The sequence below is a fragment of the Rutidosis leptorrhynchoides genome, chromosome 5 (assembly GCF_046630445.1).
Source record: "Rutidosis leptorrhynchoides isolate AG116_Rl617_1_P2 chromosome 5, CSIRO_AGI_Rlap_v1, whole genome shotgun sequence".
Lineage (NCBI taxonomy): Eukaryota > Viridiplantae > Streptophyta > Magnoliopsida > Asterales > Asteraceae > Rutidosis > Rutidosis leptorrhynchoides.
The window spans coordinates 43,040,492-43,065,272 of NC_092337.1; the positions used below are offsets into that span (position 1 = coordinate 43,040,492).

At 33.1% G+C, this 24,781-nt stretch overlaps 2 protein-coding genes across 2 annotated transcripts; both read right to left on the minus strand.

The window, feature by feature from the left end:
* Positions 1-4,757: 4,757 nt before the first annotated feature.
* LOC139848561 (uncharacterized) lies at positions 4,758-6,357 on the minus strand. Its single transcript, XM_071838287.1, has 4 exons — positions 6,309-6,357; positions 5,912-6,197; positions 5,185-5,366; positions 4,758-5,008 (listed from the first exon to the last, which is right to left on the minus strand). The coding sequence occupies exons 1-4, from the start codon at positions 6,355-6,357 to the stop codon at positions 4,758-4,760; spliced, it is 768 nt and encodes a 255-aa protein (XP_071694388.1).
* Positions 6,358-7,374: 1,017 nt separating this feature from the next.
* Positions 7,375-7,845, minus strand: LOC139848562 (uncharacterized). Its single transcript, XM_071838288.1, has one exon. It carries the CDS (start codon positions 7,843-7,845, stop codon positions 7,375-7,377), a length of 471 nt encoding a protein of 156 aa, XP_071694389.1.
* Positions 7,846-24,781: the final 16,936 nt, after the last annotated feature.

Genomic DNA, 24,781 nt, shown 5'->3' on the forward strand with positions numbered 1-24,781 from the left:
TTTCCAACATGTTAAGCAATCAAACTTGTTAAGACTTGATTAATTGAAATAGGTTTCATATAGACAATTGACCACCCAAGTTGACCGGTGATTTACGAACGTTAAAACTTATAAAAACTATATGATGACATATATATGGTTATATATATAGTTAACATGATATTATGATAAGTAAACATATCATTAAGTATATTAACAATGAACTACATATGTAAAAACAAGACTACTAGCTTAATGATTTTGAAACGAGACATATATGTAACGATTATCGTTGTAACGACATTTAATGTATATATATCATATTAAGAGATATTCGTACATCATAATATCATGATAATATAATAATTTAAAATCTCATTTGATATTATAAACATTGGGTTAACAACATTTAACAAGATCGTTAACCTAAAGGTTTCAAAACAACACTTACATGTAACGACTAACGATGACTTAACGACTCAGTTAAAATGTATATACATGTAGTATTTTAATATGTATTCATACACTTTTGAAAGACTTCAAGACACTTATCAAAATACTTCTACTTAACAAAAATGCTTACAAATACATCCTCGTTCAGTTTCATCAACAATTCTACTCGTATGCACCCGTATTCGTACTCGTACAATACACAGCTTTTAGATGTATGTACTATTAGTATATACACTCCAATGATCAGCTCTTAGCAGCCCATGTGAGTTACCTAACACATGTGGGAACCATCATTTTGCAACTAGCATGAAATATCTCATAAAATTACAAAAATATGAGTAATCATTCATGACTTATTTACATGAAAACAAAATTACATATCCTTTATATCTAATCCATACACCAACGACCAAAAACACCTATAAACACTTTCATTCTTCAATTTTCTTCATCTAATTGATCTCTCTCAAGTTCTATCTTCAAGTTCTAAGTGTTCTTCATAAATTCTACAAGTTCTAGTTTCATAAAATCAAGAATACTTCCAAGTTTGCTAGCTTACTTCCAATCTTGTAGAGTGATCATCCAACCTCAAGAAATCATTCTTATTTACAGTAAGATATCTTTCAAATATAAGGTAATACTCATATTCAAACTTTGATTCAATTTCTGTAACTATAACAATCTTATTTCGAGTGGAAATCTTACTTGAACTTGTTTTCGTGTCATGATTCTACTTCAAGAACTTTCAAGCCATCCAAGATCCTTTGAAGCTAGATCCATTTGTATCTTTCCAGTAGGTTTATCCACAAAACTTGAGGTATTAATGATGTTCATAACATTATTCGATTCATACATATAAAGCTATCTTATTCGAAGGTTTAAACTTGAAATCACTAGAACATAGTTTAGTTAATTCTAAACTTGTTCGCAAACAAAAGTTAATCCTTCTAACTTGAATTTTAAAATCAACTAAACACATGTTATATATCTATATGATATGCTAACTTAATGATTTAAAACCTGGAAACACGAAAAACACCGTAAAACTGGACATACGCCGTCGTAGTAACACCGCGGGCTGTTTTGGGTTTGATAATTAAAAACTATGATAAACTTTGATTTAAAAGTTGTTCTTCTGGGAAAATGATTTTTCTTATGAACATGAAACTATATCCAAAAATCATGGTTAAACTCAAAGTGGAAGTATGTTTTTCAAAATGGTCATCAAGACGTCGTTCTTTCGACTGAAATGACAACCTCTTACAAAAACGACTTGTAACTTATATTTCTGACCATAAACCTATACTTTTTCTGCTTAGATTCATAAAATAGAGTTCAATATGAAACCATAGCAATTGGATTCACTCAAAACGGATTTAAAATGAAGAAGTTATGGGTAAAACAAGATTGGATATTTTTTTATTTTTGTAGCTATGGGAAATTTTAACATTTCTATACAAATCATATCCTAGCTAACTTATATTGTATTATACATGTATTCTAATATATTATGTAATCTTGGGATACCATAGACACGTATGCAAATGTTTTGACATATCATATCGAACCATGTATATATATTATATGGAACAACCATAGACACTCTATATGCAGTAATGTTGGAGTTAGCTATACAGGGTTGAGGTTGATTCCAAAAATATATATACTTTGAGTTGTGATCTAGCCTGAGATGTGTATACACTGAGTTGTGGATTGATTTAAGATAATATATATCGATTTATTTCTGTACATCTAACTGTGGACAACTAGATGTAGGTTACTAACGAGGACAGCTGACTTAATAAACTTAAAACATCAAAATGTATTAAAAGTGTTGTAAATATATTTTGAACATAATTTGATATATATGTACATATTTGTTATAGGTTTGTGAATCGACCAGTGGCCAAGTCTTACTTCCCGACGAAGTAAAAATCTGTGAAAGTGAGTTATAGTCCCACTTTTAAAATCTAATATTTTTGGGATGAGAATACATGCAGGTTTTAAAAATGATTTACAAAATAGACACAAGTACGTGAAACTATATTCTATGATTGAATTATCGAAATCGAATATGCCCCTTTTTATTAAGTCTGGTAATCTAAGAATTAGGGAACAGACACCCTAATTGACGCGAATCCTAAAGATAGATCTATTGGGCCTAACAAACCCCATCCAAAGTACCGGATGCTTTAGTACTTCGAAATTTATATCATATCCGAAGGGTGTCCCGGAATGATGGGGATATTCTTATATATGCATCTTGTTAATGTCGGTTACCAGGTGTTCACCATATGAATGATTTTTATCTCTATGTATGGGATGTATATTGAAATATGAAATCTTGTGGTCTATTTTTACGATTTGATATATATAGGTTAAACCTATAACTCACCAACATTTTTTGTTGACATTTTAAACATGTTTATTCTCAGGTGATTATTAAGAGCTTCCGCTGTTGCATACTAAAATAAGGACAAGATTTGGAGTCCATGCTTGTATGATATTGTGTAAAAATTGCATTCAAGAAACTTATTTCGTTGTAACATATTTGTATTGTAAACCATTATGTAATAGTCGTGTGTAAACAGGATATTTTAGATTATCATTATTTGATAATCTACGTAAAGCTTTTTAAACCATTATTGATGAAATAAAGGTTATGGTTTGTTTTAAAATGAATGCAGTCTTTGAAAAATGTCTCATATAGAGGTCAAAACCTCGCAACGAAATCAATTAATATGGAACGATTTTAATAAATAAGAACGGGACATTTCAATAGGCACTTGTCACTAATCACTTAAAGCCATACACAAGAGGACCGGTAACCCATAGCTGATCAAGCTGGAATATACCGATAGTCCACACTACTGAATCACTGGTATAGTCTTCCAGACGTGACACACTCGTCATTCACATTATACCACTAATCAGTAACACTTGGACCCAATACTATCACCCCAAATACACAAGGTAAATAGCATTGACCTCTTACGTCACACAAAACACCTCGACGTTCACTGGGTGCGCACATAATCACATATAGTCACTGTACTGGTCACAGACTCATTACACAGTCTAATTAAGCATGGCACGGATCACTATACTTGTCACTGTATAATCACATCCATAAAGATAATCCCACTCACCTGGAATCACAAGTACTCAGTTGTCTTATATCACTGAGCCTTCACCTTTCCGTTTATCACCTGAGAAAGCATCACATAATATCCCAAGTTAGTATAGTATTCAAGTGTTGAATCACACTTCACATTTAACATAAAATATTCACAAGACAGATAGGGTTTTCGAGCACCACACAATTTTCGAACAGTATAATGTTTTCAAGCAATATACATTTTTCGAGCAGCAAAAGGTTTTCAAGCACACTATGTTTTCGAGCAGTAAAAGGTTTTCGAGCACACACTGTTTTCGAGCACTACTTCTATTTTTTTAAGCACTGTTTTAGGACGCTAGAGGTTTTCAAGCACACTGTTTTCGAGCATCTGTATCTTCTTTATCAGCTCGCCGATGAAGCTGATTTCATGACCAAAAACTCGATTTTCACTTGTTTTGGTCAAATTTGAGCATAAGGAAACATACATAACATGTATATACACTTTTTCTAACCATAAACATAAAAATCTAACATTTATACACAAGGTTTAGGATCAAAGTATCAAAATACCCAATTTACACTAACATGAACCCTAATTTTAAATCACCATATCAAATCAGTTTTAGCTCAATTCACAGCACCATTAGATCTTAGAGCATAAGTCTAACATGTTTCTAAGTCTAAAACATAATCATTAACACATGCATAGCAAATCAAACACTTAAAACCCAATTCACCCAAACCCACTTAAAACCCATTTGAATTCATCAAAATTGAAGATACTTACCTTGTTTTGATTATGAAATCTCAAAGGATTAGACACACCAAGACTTAATCTTCAATTTGCACTTGTTGATTTTAAGGATTTAAAGAGAAGAGAGTGTTTTAGGGTTTGATTAGGGTTGTTTAGTTGCTAAAAGAGGAAAGAATGAAACGTACATGCTTATATATTTAATTTAGGTTCCTTTACATGAAGGTAAGCTCCCCCGTCTAATACACACGTATTTACCAGTTATCTGAAACCCAAAATCTTTAATAACTTATTCATTTTAAGTCCGATTCACAAAAGGAAATATGTTTTGTGACCCTTGTCACAAAACGCACATTATCCCATACACAATAATTATAAAACACATAATTATTAAAATCAATTTAATAACACAAAAGCGTAAATAGGTCATTACCTACTAGGCCCAAAGTGAGGTTGTTAAAAATCAACCCTCCTTAAAGGAGTTTCCATCCTCGGAATCTGGTCAAGGTTAAACAACTGAGGGTATCTAGAGGTCATCAACTTCTCGGTCTCCCATGTCAGATTGGTGCCTAAACTATGCTTCCATTCCACAAGCACCATTGAAATCTCTTTCTTGCGCAACTTAGTCACTTTTCTGTCGACGATTCTCACTGGTTCTTCCACCAATTTCTTGCTGGAATCTACTTTCAGATCTTGCAGAGGAAGATCTAGCAGATGTTAAATGTGTCATGAATACCTGCTAACTCTAGAGGAAGATCTAACACTACGGTTTGATCGTTCAGCACTTGACGAATTCTAAAAGGACCAATGTACCTTGGAGATAGTTTTCCTCGTTTACCGAATCGAATTACACCCTTTCACGGTGACACTTTTAAATACACACGTTCACCCACAGTAAACGTCATTGGTCGTCGACGAGGATCTGCATACATCTTTTGTCGATCTCTAGCAGCTTTCAGCTTTTCACGTGCGATAGCCACTTTTTCTGCAGTCTGATGCACAATTTTTAGACCTGCAAACTGTTTCTCACCTGCCTCTAACCAACATGATGGAGTTCGACACTTTCTACCATACAACATTTCATAAGGCGGCATGCCTATACTCGAATGATAGGAGTTGTTGTAAGCAAATTCGATCAATGGCAGATGATAATCCCACGATCCACCATATTCTAACACACAAGCTCTTAACATATCCTCTAAAGTCTGATTAGTTCGTTCACTTTGACCGTCAGTCTGAGGATGATAGGCTGTACTAAGGTTGACACGAGTACCCAAATTTTCTTGTAGACTATTCCAAAAACTAGACAAAAATCAGGAATCTCTATCTGACACAATAGACAACGGTATACCATGTCGTGATACTATTTCATTTAGGTACAACTAAGCTAATTTGGTCAACGAAGCTATTTCACTAGTAGCTAGGAAATGCGCAGTTTTGGTTAAGCGGTCCACTATTACCCAAATCATGTCATTTCCTTTCTGGATTATGGGTAGTTTGTCATAAAATCCATGGTGATATGTTCCCATTTCCACTTTGGAATCTCTAATTGATGCAAAGACCCATACGGTTTCTGGTGTTCTGCTTTCACTTGGGCGCAAATATGACACTTTTCCACGTATTGCGCAATGTCTACTTTCATAGTTGGCCACCAATATAACACTTTCAGATCATGGTACATTTTTGTAATACCGGGATGCACGGATAATCTCAATTTATGTGCCTCATTTAAGATTAAATCCCTCAATCCTCCAAATAACGGCACCCAAACTCGTTCACGATAAGTCTTTAATCCTCGAGAATCATTCATCAATTCTACTCTTCTTTTCACCATTAACTCAGATTTCAAATGTTCATTTTGTAGTGGTTCGAGTTGAGCTATCTTTAGTCGATCCACTAAATCAGACACAATTTCAATTTTCATAAACTTTACACTGTCAGCAGATTTCTTACGACTTAACGCATCAGCCACGATGTTTGCCTTGCCAGGATGATATCTGATCTCACAGTCATAATCCTTGATTAGTTCTTGCCACCGTCTCTGGCGCATATTCATCTCTTTCTGCGAAAAGATATACTGTAAACTTTTATGATCGGTGCAGATAACACAATGCGCACCATAAAGATAATGCCTCCACAATTTTAAAGCAAACACTACTGCAGCCATTTCTAAGTCATGTGCTGGATAATTCTTTTCACTTGGTTTTAACTGTCGAGACGCATACGCAATTACACGATCTCTTTGCATTAATACACAGCCCAAACCGGATAAAAACGCGTCGCAATACACAATGAAGTCGTCGGATCCTTCGGGTAAAGCTAACACTGGCGCTTGACACAACAAACTTTTCAAAGTCTAAAATGCAGTTTCCTGTTCATTACCCCACTGAAAAGACACATTCTTTCTAGTTAACTTTGTCAAAGAACTTGCAATCTTTGAAAAATATTTAATAAACCGCCGGTAGTAACCAGCCAATCCTAGAAAACTCTTGATTTCTATCGGATTCTTTAGTGAATTCCAATTCATCACAGCTTCAATTTTAGATGGATCCACTTTTATACCTTCCGCACAGATAATATGACCCAAAAATTGAACTTCACGTAACCAAAACTCACACTTTGAAAATTTTGCATACAATTGTTCACGTCTTAAGAGTTCTAACACTTGTCTTAAATGTTCAGCATGCTCGGATTTGGTTTTGGAGTATACTAAGATGTCATCAATGAACACGATAAGAAACTTATCCAAAAACGGTTTACACACCCTATTCATGAGATCCATGAAAATTGCTGGAGTGTTGGTTAACCCAAACGGCATCACTAAGAACTCATAATGATCATAACGAGTACGAAATGCAGTCTTAGGAATGTCAGATTCAGCAACACGAACCTGGTGATATCCCGAACGTAGATCTATTTTCGAAAAGAATGAAGCTCCTTGAAGCTGATCAAATAAGTCATCTATTCTAGGAAATGGATACTTATTCTTATCTATTCTTTTATTTCGTTCACGATAATATATACACATTCGGTGCATACCATCTTTCTTTTTCACGAATAACACTGGTGCACCCTACGGCGAAGAACTCGGACGAATGAACCCGCGGTCTAACAGTTTTTGAATTTGGGACATCATTTCACGAATTTCTGAAGGAGCTAATCTATACGGAGCTTTAGTAACCGGCGTAGCCCCTGGAACTAACTCGATCTTATATTCAACTTCCCTGATCGGCGGTAAGCCTGGAAATTCATCTGGGAACACTTCTGGATATTCAGACACCACCGGAATATCGGACACTACTTTCTTTTCCTTCTTTACATCGATCACATAGGCTAAGAAAGAATCATAGCCCTTGGCCAAAGATTTCTGGGCTTTTATCATCGACAATAATGGACAACGGAACCCGCCGCGATCACCACGAGCCACTACCCGTTTCCCACCAGCCACCGAAAAAGAGAGAATTTTCCTATCGCACTTAATACTGGCCTTATGGTCACTAAGCCAATTCATGCCTAGCACTACATCAAAGCTTGGTATAGGCATCACTAGGCAAGTCACAGGGAAAAGACGACCCTGTATGTTAATAGTAATTCAAGACACAAACTTTGTGACTGGAACTGTTCTACCGTCACCCACTTCGACACTTAAGGGTTCGTTAACTGCCCTAACTGGCACATTTAACTTAGCACAAAATATAGTTGACACAAACGAGCAATTTGCTCCACGGTTGAATAGTACACGAGCTGGCACAAAATTTACTAAAAACATACCGGTGATTGCATCGTCAGTAGCAGTGGCAGCGTCTACTAACATCTGAAAGGCTCTAGCTTCAGGTGGTGGAGGATTCTTGCGCTTCTGCCCCACAGAGGAAGCAGATGATCCCTCAGCTGACACAACACGTACCCCTGACCCGGACCCTGCCCCAGAATAACTCTTTCTTGCAGCTGGACACTCTACAGATCTGTGACCCTCTTTATGACAGTTCCAACACACATTATTCTTAAACGAACAATCTTGAGGCTCATGTCCCACTATACCACAACGCAAACACCGTTTCGTTAATGTTGAACACTGCCCACTATGTGAAGACTTACACATTCTACCCCATGTCTTCTGACCACTTGACACTGATCCACCCTGGCTAGATTGCCCTTTTGGCTTAAACCGACTTGATTTCTTTGATTGCTGGCTATACTGACTTGCCGCTGGTTTCACTTGCGACACACTTTCAGTTTTCACACTTCTGGCCGCCTTAATGTCACTTTCAGTTATTATAACAACCCTCATTTTTCCACTCTGTAATGACTATAATACCCCTAGGGTTTCATTGTTGTTTTGTACATTTTATTAGGGTTGTTATCCGGACGTAATAAATGAAGTAATTAATACTCATCATTAATGAACTAAACTCTAAACCTAATCATTTAGTGTAAACCGTAATTATTTAATGTAACCCTAACCCTAATAATAATAATATTATTATTATTATCATTATTAATAATTAATATTATTATTATTATTATTATTAAGTGTATATATTACGTATTAAAAAGCATATACTCTATATTAGTGTAAATAAAATATAAATATGAGAATATATATAAAATGATTAAGTAATGGGTAACAAATGTAAATTTGTAAAATAAAAATATATGTATATATATATATATATATATATATATATATATATGTATATATATGCCAAAAATATAAATAAATTTATAATAAATTATGATAATTAATTAAAAGAAAATAAAATGCAAACAAATCTAGAATGTTCCATTAAATAAAAAAAATAAAAAAACGCCTAATCGGTCGAATAAAAAAAATTAAGTTTTATTTTTATAAGGAAAGTAGTTTTCTTGTTCACCAAGTATTTTCAAATATAAATAAACCCCTACAACCCCATTATTTTTCATTCACAAAAATTTTGGAGCACACACAAAACCCTAATTTTTTTTGTAAGTCTTTTTCTCTCTTTATTTTATTTTTTTTCTTTTTCTTTTTCTTTTTTTCAGCCGAAACCCCCAACAAAGAAAAAAATACTTTTGCACTTTATAAATTTTTTCTAAAATCATGGTAATTTACTACATGATGAATAAGTTTTATAAAAATTAATTTTTTAGATTTATGAGTTGATTTAACACTTTTTTTTTAATTTGTTTGTGTTTCAATCGGCCGCAAATACCTATATATATAATAATTATGTATTGAATTAATTAAATTATAAATTATGCATGTTAATTATTAATAAGTAATAAGAGATCTAGAAAAAATAATTTTTCTGATTTTTCATACGTTTTTATATTTTATTTAAATTAAAATAGTTTTTTTAATATATATATATATATACGATATACATATATATATTTATAAAAAATAGGAAAAAGGCTATTTAAGCTATATAAATATTTTTCCAGTAAAGTATGATATTTAAGTTAATTATTTAGGTCAGAAAATAATTTATAAGAATTAAACTCGAATTATGTATTATTTAATTATGGAAACAAGGGTAAATTGGTAATAAAAATATATACAGTAAATAAAAATAAATAAATAATTTTTCTGAGTTATTAAACATTGTTTGGATCTGGTAAAATTATAAAAATTAATTTATGGGTCGATTTAATAATTATTTTGTAATTAAACTCTTTTATTATGTAAATAGAGGGTAAATAAGGAAATAATTATAAAAATAAATAAATCTTTTATTTAATATTTTTATACAGGTTTATTAACGGTAAGAAACTTATAAAAATTTTAAAAATAATTATTTATGTTTATTTGGTATTTTATGTAAAATTAAACTTGTTTTGTGATTAATTTAAGAATGGAAACAAATATAAATATAAAATTGTAATAAAATTACTTTCTTAAATTTTTCTACTGATTTTTATAATTAAGTAAGACTATAAAAATTATGTATATGATTATTAGGTATTTAAGTTATTATTTAGGTATTTATAGATAATATTGAATTAATTAAGTACTATTTGAATAAGTATCTTGTAAATTAAGTAACAAATAATATAACACATTTATGTTATATATATTTTATGAGATAATGATTAGTATATTATAAATATTAATTAATCCATGTCATAAGTTAGTAATGTTAGCTTAAATAATAATACATATATAATTATTAAACTATTAATAGTTATATAATACAAATGGTAAGTATATGTATATATATATATATATATATATATATATATATATATATATATATATATATATATATATGAATAACTTAACTATATAATAAAGGATTATACACCTATAATATGTGAAGGTTATAATCAAGATAACGTACACTATATACGAACCTCACCGCTACATATGGCCTAGGGTGGTCATTGTTGCCTAATGGGAACCGCTTGTGGATTTCCAATGCCATGACATAGATTCTGGTCAAGAATCCTAGGCACCCGGTAACAACTGACCATCAGAGTGATTTGTATGATAGCAACGAGATTTGGGTAAAGGTGTACAAAGTCTTGTTATAGATTATAACCCGAACTTTCTATAATTAGAAAGTTACTATAAATGGAAACTTTTCATAAATAATAACTTTCCGAAAATGGAAATTATTTTAGAAAACCATCGTTATTAGTATAATTATTATACTTAAGTCTTTTAGGCAATATCTGATCGTGCATTCTATCTCTAGGTTGAGATTCCGATCACGTTCTTCTGTTCAATCCATTTCTCTTGTGGAATAACTCTTCTGTGCTACTAAGGTGAACTCATAGCCCACTTTTTACATATTTTAATGTATTTTATAAATCTTGGGGTGAGACACATGCTTGCTTTAAATGATTTATAATTTAGACACAAGTGCCTAAACTTTTTGATATGCAACTTCATGAGATTATTGTTAACTTGTATTCTTACATGCAAAATCCCCGCCATAATATCGTTAATTACTGGAATTGTAATGTTGCAAGCTTAATTATTGTGAGTAGGCCTATTGAGAGTGACGTCTCTACCAATTGACCGATTGTCAAGGGGGTACATAATAATGATTACCGACACTCGTACAGTGTCAGGGGTTAATGTTTAGCTCGATATTATAATTCATGGCATATTGAATATTTTGATATTTTGAAATAAATCTTGTGGTCTAAAACTTATTAATTATTAAACCTATGATGTTCACTTAACCTTTGTGTTGACGTTTTAAGCATGATTGTCTCAGGTGAAGAATAGCTTATGTGCTGCCCTATGTTGATTGCTTGTTGTTGCATTGGAGTCCACATTATTTACATTTTATCATTTGTTAAACATTTATTACATTTGGGTTTACCATGTAAAACAATTCATTTTTCGCGGCAATTAAATTACTGATTTTATTAAACGTCTCATTTAGAGTCGTTGTCGTTTATATAACTGTGTGATGATATTGGAAAAGTCATATTTACCTCCGGCTCTATTTGGGGGGTATGACATATTGGTATCAGAGCACGATTAGTTATATAGAACTAGGATTGAATTTATGTGTGCCTTATGTGTTAGTTAGGGTGTCTTAGCAATCTATAGGACTATGACCTTTCCTGACTTAAGATTTTAGTGCCTTTCCTTATTATTTCCTTTCGTGCTTTTACGTCTACCTTAGAAGCATTCTGATTTCTTTCTTACCTTTCTTTTAGGATGTCGAGCCACAACCCGATCGTTATTTCCGACTCCGAAGAATCTGATATGGAGAGATTCGTTCACACTCCAGCTTATGGACCCGTTTCTCCACCAACCTCTCCGATTTATCGACCAGCTACTCCACCCGCATCTCCGGTCTACACACCTGCCACTCCACCACACTCATCGGTGAAGGAAGAACCTCAAAATGATTATGATGGGGATGATGAGGGTGATGATGAAGAAATTAAAGAACACATTGAAGGTGAGGATGATTCCAAGGAGGATCCCTGATGTCGTGCGAGGTGTATATAAAATAGCTTATATTTTTACAAGGAAATACTATTAAATACGATACATTTTTACACAAGATATTTATTTATTTAGAGAATGGATATACTTAAACCTTGCTACAACACTTATAGGCAGTGTACCTAATCGTACAGTAGTGTAGTTTTTAGTAAGTCCGGTTCGTTCCACAGGGAATCTTTTTAAACAAAGCTTAACGCTATATTAGTTTACTTTTATAAAAATACAAATATATATATAAGTAATATTATTATTATAAAGGGGAATTTTTACCGTTTAATGACCGGTTTGTCGATTTTAAAACTTTAGTCGCAGTTAAAACCAAATGTAAAATATTAAAAATAAATACAAGACTTAAATTAAAGCGTAAAGTAAATAACGATAATGAAATTGCGAATAATAGAAGTGCGATAAAATAAACTTGCGATAATTAAAAAGTACAAAAATTAAAAGTGCAATTAAATACAATAACAATAAATAAAAATGCGATAATTAGAAGTGCAATTAAATATAAAATAAAGGAAATTAAATATGAAATAAAATAATTATGCTTATTTAAACTTCCGTAATCATGATGTTTGACGTGTTGATTTTAGTTTTATACCCATGGGTTAATTGTCCTTTGTCCTGGATTATTTAATATGTCCATACGGATTTGTCCATAATAGTCCATCAGTCATAAATATAAAGAGCGAAAGCCTTCGTCAAATTATTCTTATTCCCGAAGTCAAATATTCCAACTAATTGGGGATTCGAATTGTAACAAGGTTTTAATACTTTGTTTAATGAATACACCAGGTTATCGACTGCGTGTAAACCAAGGTTTTACTACTTTGTTAACAATTACACCAATTACCCTTGAATGTAATTCACCCCTGTTTCAACAAGTCTATTAACTATTAATCCAGTTCCGTATCCGGTAAAATGAATAATTATTGGTATTTATAGATATCCCGCCCACCGTACCCAGTCAAGCGTATGTGGTTATATATAAATAGGTCGAATTATAAGTTTGTATATTAAATTAACAAGGTATTGTTTAGTTAATATAAAACCCATTAATAGCCCATAGTCTAATTTCCACAAGTGTCGTTCTTTTATCCAAACCCCAATTATGGTACAAAGCCCAATTACCCAATTTTAGTAATTAGCCCAACATCATGATTACTTCGGATTAAATAAGCATAATAATAACTTAGCTACGAGACATTAATGTAAAAAGGTTGAACATAACTTACAATGATTAAAAATAGCGTAGCGTTACACGGACAGAATTTCGACTTACACCCTTACAACATTCGCTAACATACCCTTATTATTAGAATTATAATTAAAATTAAAATTAAAATTAAAATATAAATATAAATATTTACGTAGTATTATGAGAGAAGAAGAAAAAGATGATGAAAAATGCTCAGAATTCGGTTGCTTTTATAGGGACTTTCAAAACTTGGGGCTCCGCGACTCGCAGCATTTTTGGCCTTCAAACTCCGCGAGTCGCGGAGATTGAAATTACAGCTCAGTCCAGTTTGGAGTCTTTCTTGCCGACGGGTTTTATTTATTTATTATAATATATAAATAATTATAAGAATTATTTAAATATTATATTATATTTATGTGCATAGTTGACTTGTAATTTTTAGTCCGTTGCGTCGAGCGTTGAGAGTTGACTAAAAATTACAAGTCAACTATGCACATAAATATAATAAGAGTTGACTCTGGTCCCGGTTTCGGATTTTCGAACGTCCTTGCGTACAATTTAATATCTTGTACTTTGCGTTTTGAATCTTGTACTCTTGTAATTTCGAGACGTTTCTTATCAATAATTGGAACCTCTTTGATTGTATTTTGTACTTTTGAGCTTTTTGGTCGTTTGCGTCTTCAATTCGTCGAATATGTCTTTTATCTTCACCTTTTATTATTTAAACGAATATCACTTGTAAATAGAACAATTGCAACTAAAAGCTTGTCTTTCTTGAGGAATAATGCTATGAAATATATGTTCGTTTTTAGCATTATCAAATATTCCCACACTTAAGCGTTGCTTGTCCTCAAGCAATATCATCTTGAAATACTAGAATCACTTCTTTATTCTTCACACTTTGTACATCAGTGATTTCTATACGGCGGTATAAACAATGGTAGTAACGATATGGTTTACAGTCCCATATGACTATAAAAATTTAGATCCATTAAGGAAATTGGATCTTTATGAAAACATTTGATCTTTTGAAAATTAAATCTAGTTTTTACCCTAGATAAGTTTTCCGGAATAACCCTTCACCGGTGTTTGCAAAATATTTTTGTGGGTTTGGTGGGTTTCAGATTTGAAAATTTTAGCTCAAAACTTATGGTTTTGTGTCACCCACTTGCTAACCTTGTATTTGGAAAGCAACACGTCCAGTTTACTTGTCCCGTATATTACCTTTCGGTAAACTACCGTCCGGTTGTAAAGGAAAGCGTTGAACAAGCAACTGTTAAGGCAATGTCTAATGACATACATTTGATTATGGTCTATAACGTGTCGAACGCAATCACTATCCTTGATAGGAGCAATAGTAAAGCTCACCCTTATAATTTTTCGGTCTGGCACAAGGTCCTGTCTTTGACCATGCTATGCAACCACCGTTCTTACGGTTGACACCCGATTTAGTTCAGGTGACCTAATGAATTCCAGGTGAATTCCTAGGATTTTACGTTAAATGGTAATGAACGCATTGAAAATAGGGTTTTCAGAAAACAAATCGGTTTGTAATTTTGATCAAAATATTTTCTCGTTCAAGCTCGAGTTTAGATATCATTGAATTCCATGAGTTTGAATTCTCAATCTTTAAGGTCAATCTCTAGGATTGAGTAATATCAGGCTTAAAAGCTGATTTTTAATCTTTAAGGAGATTATCCTTTCTGGGGATCTGATTCATTAGTCTTATCCAGCTAATTTGCATGGTGCCCCCCATTTTACGAGATAAATCCTTCTCATGGTTAGGATAAATCTGACCACTTGGCGAACCTGTTTAATGCTGAGGTCCGTGGATTTTCTGCTGATTTTAGTGATGACTTTTCTAGATTTTTCGTCAACCTACAGCTGGTCTGGACGACAACTTCTTGACCTAAATCAAGAAGCGCGTGTCTTTTTCGGAAGACTTTACTTCCTTTTAATGATGGAATTGATTCATCGTGTAGATCCATCTTTCTTACAGTAAATCAGGTAAAACTTTTTAGTTTAGTCCAAAGCAAAAGTATTTTCAGTTATTTGTACAAAAATATGTGGCATATGTTTAAGATAACTTGGTAATTTTTCCCACACTTGGCTTTTATTTTCCTTTTTTATCGTCCTCTATTCCATTTTAAATGAATTTTAACATTTTGGTTTGTTTCTCAATTTTTGTCCTTTTCGAGGTAACAATAATTTCGGTGTTATAACCTAGTTTTATCATTCATAAATATGTATAAACATGATTTTGAGTTCATTTAATTGAAAATTTTGTAAAATTTTACTAGAATTGGGTAGTCAGTATATAAGACTAGGGCTGTTCTTTATTATCAGAGAGCACTATATTCTAATACAACTACTGCTTTACTAGTATTTTTAATGGTAACCCAGTGTTTAAAGTAAAAATTTTAAAATCCGAAAGAATTTAACCCCTTCCCACACTTAAGATCTTGCAATGCCCTCATTTGCAAGAAATCAGTAACAATTTAATTTATTGAGGGTGATTTGTGTGAAAATGATTAAATTTTTACCAAAGTTTCCAAATATATTGGCGTTTGTTTGCTGAATGATAAATGGTGCACATCATTTGTTCATTCCGTCTTGTTGTTATTTCACATATATTTTGCATCTTGTCGTCAAAATTAGTTGATTTTGCTGAACTTAATGCCAGTCTTTGAAAATGCGTTGTTTTACCCTGTTGTGTACATAAGATAAACTGCAAACATATATACATATTTTTGAAGTTTGGTATATTACCCCACATTCAAAAATTATTAAAATCTAAGAATAAAAGTTAGACAATTATAAAAACTATTACAATATTAACAAAAGTATTAAACGTATCAATATTACAAATTACAAAATAAATAAAACTAAGTAGACTAGGGATGATACTGGTACCAATAGGGGTTCCAGGCATAACCATAGGTGCTATAGAATGCTTCGGCAGGGTTATACGTAGGATACGGTGGTTGCATCTCTATAGACCAGGGAGGAAAGATGGGTTTCGGTGTAGGAATATAGTTTCTACCTATATGTTGGCAATGAGCTATGATTTGGTTTTGATGAACTTGCCAATCTTCAAATGCTCTCTGTCTAGCATTTTCGTACTCCTGTGAAGCTATAAACCTTTGCATTTCTTGCATCTCATTTCCCCCACCTACATTACCTTGCTATTGGTTTCTCTCAACCTGTGGATGTCTACCATGGTATGGTACTGCGGCGTTATTTCGCCTCTTCAAAACTTTCGGACCATGGTAAACATTTAAACCAATAGTATCGCGGGGTTCTGGTTCTTCTACTAATAATCCCCCCCGACTTATATCCACACCGAGATATTCACCAATCAAAGTAATAAAAATACCACCTCCTATTATGCTATGCGGTCGCATCCCCCTAACCATAGCTGATAAATAATAACCCACACAATACGGTATACTTACAGCGCTTTGTGGGTCTCGAATACACATATGGTAAAACAAATCCTGTTCATTTACCTTTTCCTTGTTCTTACCCCTTTGTGTAATCGAATTAGCTAAAAACCTATGAATCACTCTTAATTCGGCTCTATCTATATCCAAATAAGAGTAATTTCCCCCTTTGAAACGGTGATGGCTTGTCATTTGACTCCACACACCGTGTGTATCAAAATTTTCATCTATCTTTCTACCGTTTAGTATCAACCCTCTACAATCAGCAGATGCTAACTCCTCAGGCGTATATATATGTAAAGCCTGAGCCATGTCTAGTAAAGACATGTGGCGCATCGAACCTCCTAACAAAAATCTAATAAATGATCGGTCGGTTAAACTAGATACCCGATCATTTAATTCTATACTACACAACAATTCTTCACACTATACTTTATATACAGGTCTACGCATGGTGAATAAACGTACCCAGTCATTAAAAGTAGAATTACCATACCTCTGTACAAGTAATTCCCTAATTGGCTCGGCCAATTCTACAGCTTCTAAGGGTCCCCATTCTATGACCCTCGGTACCTCAATAACCTTAGAATGAAGAGTATGCAAACCCCTTTGGTATTTTGGATAATCAATCCAAAGTCTGTCAAATCTCAGGTTCGGGTGCAACTCTTCCAAGTGCATATCAGAAAAGGTCATGACTGGATGAGGTATATCCTGCTTGTAGTAGTTATCCACCTCCTGTTGTTCCGCATTCTCAGCAGGAGCATTGCGGGCTTGGGATGAAGATTCACCCCTTTCAGTCTGCAAAACACATCAAACACAATTTTTGTGCATCCAAATATGCATTAGTGTCAGCAAAATCATCAATCAAAATAATTACAATAACATGATCAATTTATATCAAACTTAAGCTTATTTTCATATTTTCATCAAATCTACACTTTTTCAAATAAGCATATACGAAAATGTTCGCCAAGTTCATAAGCATTCAACTCAAATAACATGTCAAAATAATCATTACTAGCAATTAAACAAGTTTCAAATGGCATTATCTTTCAAAAATCAAGTTCATGAATTTTAGACTTGAAAAAGTCCACTTTAATTCTCAAAATCATGTTTAGGCTCAAAGTTTGGATCATTTAACTACCTAGACATGTTACACTACTTAATTTAGCAACAATTCATGACAAAAATCGGCCATAACCTGTTTATATCAAAAAGCCCCAAATTTGCTCAAGAACACAAACCCTAGATTACTCAAAATTTGAAGTTTAAGGCTTCTAATCATGTTAAACAGCATCAATCTAGGTTATACAAGCATAATACATAAACAATTTAAGCCTAATTACACTAAAAAGCATCAAAATCAAATTGGGGAAAAAATTGCTCAAGAACACTAATTTTCGGATTAAATGGTGTTTAGGTGTAGAAATTTACCGTTTTTCTTGAGTAATTCCTTGATAGCATCCTTCTCAACATGATTTTAGCAAAAGATTTGATGATTAACGGTTAAAAATTGTGATTTTGGGGTGTATTTTTCGGGTTTTTTCGAGCAGTTTTCGCAGTGTTTTTTTTTTCTGTGTTGTGACTGATCAGTTCGGGTGTTTATATTTTTTTCTGATTTTTGGTCCTCCCGCGACTCGCGGTTTTTGGACCCTTCAAACTCCGCGAGTCGCGGAGTTTGCTTTTTTTTTTTTTTTTTTATCTTATCATTAACTTATAAAACAATTAAGTAAATAATTTTTAAAATTTTTGTTTCCCTTGTTATTTAGGACGAGGTCGTTTCGGATCGATGTCCTAGTCCGTCCTTCGACAAAATTTTAAAATTTGTCTTTTTGTAGCGATTGTTTTAAAAGCTAAGATTTTTTTGGGTTTTTTTAATGTTTTTGGCATATTTTAATTCAATAAGATTAAAAATAATGATAATAAAAGTTCTCGTCCCTCCATCGGGTAAAGCAATTTCGGTTCAAAGACCTAGTCTTCAACTTACGACGAATTTTAAAAATCATATTTTTAACTTAATGAGATAAAGTAAATTTTTGTTTTTAAATTCACACAATTTAAATATAAATTCAAAATTAATATTAAAAATTCACACCAAACTTACAACTTGAAATGCATAAAATTAAAAATTCATATTTTTTTTAAAATTAAAAAATTACACCAAACTTAATTTAAAAATTCATATTATAAATTCACACCAAACTTATATTAATTTTTCAAATATTTACAATTTTAAATAAATTGTTTTTACAAAGTTTACAATATTAATTTAAGATTTATATATTAATTTTAAAAACATGGTAAAAATAAAATTAAAAATCTTTTTGGCTTTTTATTCCACTTTAATCAATCAAATATTATCAAAAATATGCGCCCCTCTTTTCGGTAAAGTAATTTCGGTTCCAAAACCTAATTTAACTCATGACGAATTTTTGAAATATTTTGGGTTGATTGATTAAAGATATTTATACCTTAAGAATAAACGTTAAATTTCGCAGTGATGTAATAAATTTTTGAATGATATCAATAATTTCGGTCGCCAAACCTAATTTTATTCAATACCAATTTAATACTTTATAGCGAACAAATTAGCGTTTATTATCAAAAGGTTAAAAATAAAAAAAAATAAAATAAAAACTGTACAGACTTACCTGTGAAATAGATTTCTTAGTTATATGATCTATCCCATTCATAAGATAGTCGATTTAATTGGTTTTCCATGGCTACATAGGCGTAACCTCGAGCATTCAATGTTTTTTCTTCTAAACATACGAACGGTCCGTCTCTGCATAAAGTAACAAATTCGGTGTTTGAATAGGTTTGATTATTTGAACATTTACCTCCATGTGACCATTTTCCGCATTTGTGACATCTTTCTAGGTGTCGTGCTCTTCTTTTCGCAGCGGATTTTGATTTTCCTTTACCAAATTGTAACTTATTATCTTCGCATCTGGATTCTTTTCTAACTCCGTCCATTCTTTCTCTGATTACTGATACTAGTTCACTCGGTAGTATGTCATTATTACGTTTAGTGATCAAAGCGTGTAGCATTAGACCATGGTTTAGTTCACAGGCAGTCTTCATTTCCTAAAAAAAATAAAAATTCAGAATGGGGGGAGAAGACTAGTTCTTTAGGGTCTGCTAGGGAAAGACCATTTGGGTTCCATTTTCGAGAACTACACGAAAACAGACAATCTAACTCTAACAGAAATACATATTATCCTTTAAAGACTTGATTCTCCCCACACTTAGTTAGCTGTGGTGTCGAAATTGTGATTAACTTCATTGTCAACTTCCATCGGACTATGTATGTAATGTTTAACTCTGTGACCATTAACTTTAAATTCAATTCCATTTGAATTTATTAATTCTATTGTTCCGTATGGAAAAACTCTTTTAACTATGAATGGTCCAGACCATCTTGATTTCAATTTTCCAGGAAATAGCTTGAATCGTGAATTGAAAAGAAGAACTCTGTCTCCTTCTTTAAATTCTTTTGAACTTCTGATTCTTTTATCATGCCATTTCTTCATTCTTTCTTTATAGATTAACGAATTTTCGTATGCTTCATGCCTTAATTCTTCTAATTCGTTTAGTTGACTTAATCGTAAACGTCCAGCTTCATGTAAATCAAGATTACATGTCTTCAAAGCCGAAAATGCTTTGTGTTCAATTTCTACTGGAAGATGACATGCTTTTCCATAAACAAGTCTAAAAGGTGTGGTTCCAATTGGAGTTTTGTAGGCTGTTCTAAAAGCCCAGAGTGCATCCTCCAATTTAATGGACCATTCCTTCGGATTTGATCCTATGGTTTTCTCTAGAATACGTTTTAAAGCTCGGTTGGTATTTTCAACTTGTCCACTTGTTTGTGGATGATATGCGGTGGAGATTTTATGAGTTACTCCATATCTTTTAAGAACTTTCTCAAGTTGATTATTACAGAAATGAGTACCCCGATCACTTATTAAAGCTTTCGGTGTTCCAAACCTTGCAAAAAGACGTTTTAAAAAATTGACTACAACTCGTGCATCGTTAGTTGGGAGAGCTTGTGCTTTCGCCCATTTAGATACATAATCAATGGCTACGAGTATATATAGATTATTATGAGATTTTGAAAATGGACCCATAAAGTCAATACCCCAAATGTCAAATACTTCACATACTTGGATGACATTTTATGGCATTTCATCACGTTGACTTATTTTTCCGGCCCTTTGACAAGCATCACAGGATTTGCAAAGAAGGTGTGCGTCTTTGTAAATTGTAGGCCAATAGAATCCAGCATCATAAACTTTTCTTGCTGTTAGTTGAGGCCCATAATGCCCTCCTGTTGGTCCTGTGTGACAATGGTTTAATATTTTACTAGCTTCATCTCCAAATACACATCGGCGTATTATTCCATCGGGACAACTTTTAAACAGATGTGGATCTTCCCAAAAATAGTGTTTTATATCACTGAAGAATTTCTTTCGTCTTTGGTACGATAATCCTTTTTCAAGGAATCCACAAACTAAATAGTTTGCATAGTTTGCAAACCATGGAATTTCTTTATAATCTATCTTCAATAGATATTCATCAGGAAAGTTGTCTTGTATGGCCGATTCATTTAGAACTTCTAACTCAGGATTTTCAAGACGAGAAAGATGATCAGCGGCGAGATTTTCTGCTCCTCTTTTATCTCGGATTTCAATATCAAACTCTTGTAAGAGTAAGATCCAACGGATTAATCTTGGTTTAGCATCTTGTTTCGAAAATAGGTATCTAAGAGCAGAATGGTCGGTATAGACCACCGTTTTTGCTAGAACGAGATATGATCGAAATTTGTCAAAAGCAAAGACAATAGCAAGGAGTTCTTTTTCAGTAGTTGTATAATTCGTTTGTGCTCCTTGTAACGTCTTACTAGCATAATATATAGGTTGAAATCGTTTTTCAATCCTTTGTCCTAAAACGGCTCCCATTGCAAAATCACTTGCATCGCACATTAGTTCAAATGGTAGATTCCAATTTGGTGTTATCATGATCGGCGCATTAGTAAGTTTTTCTTCAAGAATATTAAAAGATTTGATACACTCATCTGAAAAGATGAATGGAGCATCCTTTTCTAGGAGTTTATTCATAGGAGTGGCAATTTTAGAAAAATATTTTATGAAACGTCGGTAAAAACCGGCATGCCCTAGAAAACTCCTAACTCCTCTAACATTGGTGGGATGTGGAAGTTTAGCAATTACATCTACTTTAGCTCTATCCATTTCAATTCCTTCTTTTGAAATTTTATGTCCAAGAACGATGCCTTCTTTAACCATGAAATGGCATTTCTCCCAATTATGTACTAGATTTGATTGTTCGCATCTAATAAGCATTCGTTCAAGATTAACTAGACATGATTCAAATGTATCACCGAAGACTGAAAAGTCATCCATGAATACTTCCATGCATTCTTCTATCATGTCATGAAAAATCGCCATCATACACCTTTGAAAGGTTGCAGGGGCGTTACAAAGTCCAAATGGCATGCGTTTGTAAGCAAAAGTACCATAAGGGCACGTGAATGTGGTTTTCTCTTGATCTTCGGGTGCTATTGGAATTTAAAAATATCCGGAAAATCCATCTAGAAAACAATAGTAACTATTTTCGGCTAATCTTTCCAACATTTGATCAATGAAAGGTAAGGGAAAGTGATCTTTTCTGGTGGCGTCATTTAATTTTCTATAATCAATACACACACGCCATCCTGTTACAGTCCTAGTAGGAATAAGCTCATTTTTCTCATTTGTAATGACAGTCATGCCACCCTTCTTAGGCACGCATTGAACTGGGCTTACCCATGGACTATCAGAAATTAGTTAAATTAAACCTACATCTAGCAGTTTAATAATCTCTTTCTTAACTACATCTTGCATATTAGGATTTAGTCTTCGTTGGCGTTGCACATACGTTTTATGACCTTCTTCCATAAGGATTTTATGTGTGCAATACGAAGAACTTATTCCTTTAATATCATGAATCTTCCATGCAATGGCTGGTTTATGAGCTTTCAACACAGAAACGAGTTGTGATTTCTCATTTTCAGTAAGAGAAGATGATATTATTACAGGTAATTCAGATTCACCATGTAAATAAGCGTATTCCAAATGGTTTGGAAGTGGCTTTAACTCTAATTTCGGAGGTTCTTCTATCGATGATTTGTATCGATATCTGTCTTCTTCTTTTAGCATTTGGATTTCTTCTGTTGTTGGTTCATATCCATTAGCTATAAGTGTAGCTAAGATTTCAGCTTCATCAATTGGTTCATTACCTTCTCCTAAAGAACATTCTCCTGTTCCTTGTAATTCTGGAAATTCTTCTAATAATTCTGCATGTGCATCTATAGTTTGAATATAATAACATGTATCATCTGCAGATTGTGGTTGTTGCATTGCTCTATCAACTGAAAAGGTAACACTCTCGTCCTCTATACTTAGGGTCAATTTCTTACCGAACACGTCTATCATTGTTTTAGCCGTGTTTAAGAATGGTCTTCCTAATATGAGAGGAACTTGAGAATCTTCTTCCATGTCCAAAACAACAAAATCTACTGGAAATACTAAAGTACCAACTTTAACTAGCATGTTCTCCATTATCCCTCTAGGATATTTTATTGATCTATCGGCTAGTTGTATGCTTATTCTGGTTGGTTTCAATTCTCCAAGGTCTAGTTTAGCGTATAGTGAATACGGCATTAGATTTATACTAGCACCTAAGTCTGCCAATGCTTCTATTGAACTAAGACTACCCAAAAAAACTTGGAATTGTGAAACTTCCTGGATCAGATAGTTTTTCTGGTATCTTATTCAACAGCACTGCTGAACAATTAGCATTCATGGTAACAGCCGAGAGTTCTTCCATTTTCTTTCTATTTGAAATTAGATCTTTCAAGAATTTAGCATATCTAGGCATTCCTGAAATCACATCAATGAAAGGAAGATTTACATTTATCTGTTTAAACATATCCAAGAATATGGATTGCTCGGCTTCAAGTTTCTCTTTCTTCATTTTACTCGGGTAAGGAAGTGGTGGTTGGTATGGTTTAACATAAGGTTTAGCCTTAACTGTGTTATCTTCATTAACCTTTTCAACTACCGGTTCTTTTTCCTTATCTTGATTTGGTTGTGGTTCTTGTGGAGTAGGAATAGCTTCATCAGCAGTTACAGGTATTTCAGGTGGTTTAAGTGTTGTACCACTTCTTGTGGTAATGGCTTTAGCTGTTTCATTCCGGGGGTTAGCATTTGTATCACTAGGTAGACTTCCCGGTTTTCTTTCACCTATTAACCTTGCTAGGTTACTTACTTCTTGTTCCAGATTTTGAATAGAAGCTTGTTGATTTCTAAATGCTTGAGCATTTTGTTCATTGGTTTGTTTCTGAGATGTGAAAAACTGCGTTTGAGTTTCAACTAGCTTCGTCATCATATCTTCTAAATTCGGCTTTTTATCATCGGTTTGTTGTGGTGGTTTGTTTTGAAAATTAGGTCTTTGCTGATTGTAAGTATTATTGGATACTTGTTGATTGCTAGGACCTTGTTGGTTGTTGTATGGAATATTTCGGTTATAACTCTGGTTTTGATTGTAAATTGGTCTTGGCGGTTGATAATTATTCTGATAATTATTTCCAGGCCTTTGGTTTATGTATGAAATATTCTCTCTTTGTTCCATTGTTAATTCAATACTGAGACAATCTTTTGTCAAATGTGGTCCTCCACACTGCTCACAACTAATTCGTATTGAGTGAATATCTTTAGTCATCTTTTCCATTCGTCTCTCGACAGCATCTATCTTTGCGGAAATGGAATCTAAGTCATGGCTAGAATCGGCTCTAGCTGCTTTAGATGATCTAACGATATCTTTTTCTTGGTGC

Coding starts and splice junctions, on each gene's coding strand:
- LOC139848562 (XM_071838288.1), bottom strand. CDS start 7,845: ATGCCTATACCAAGCTTTGATGTAGTGCTAGGCATGAATTGGCTTAGT.
- LOC139848561 (XM_071838287.1), bottom strand. CDS start 6,357: ATGAATATGCGCCAGAGACGGTGGCAAGAACTAATCAAGGATTATGAC. Junction 5,367..5,911: donor ATTGCGCAATACGTGGAAAA/GTGTCATATTTG, acceptor GTTGTATGGTAG/AAAGTGTCGAACTCCATCAT. Junction 5,009..5,184: donor GACGTTTACTGTGGGTGAAC/GTGTGTATTTAA, acceptor AACATCTGCTAG/ATCTTCCTCTGCAAGATCTG.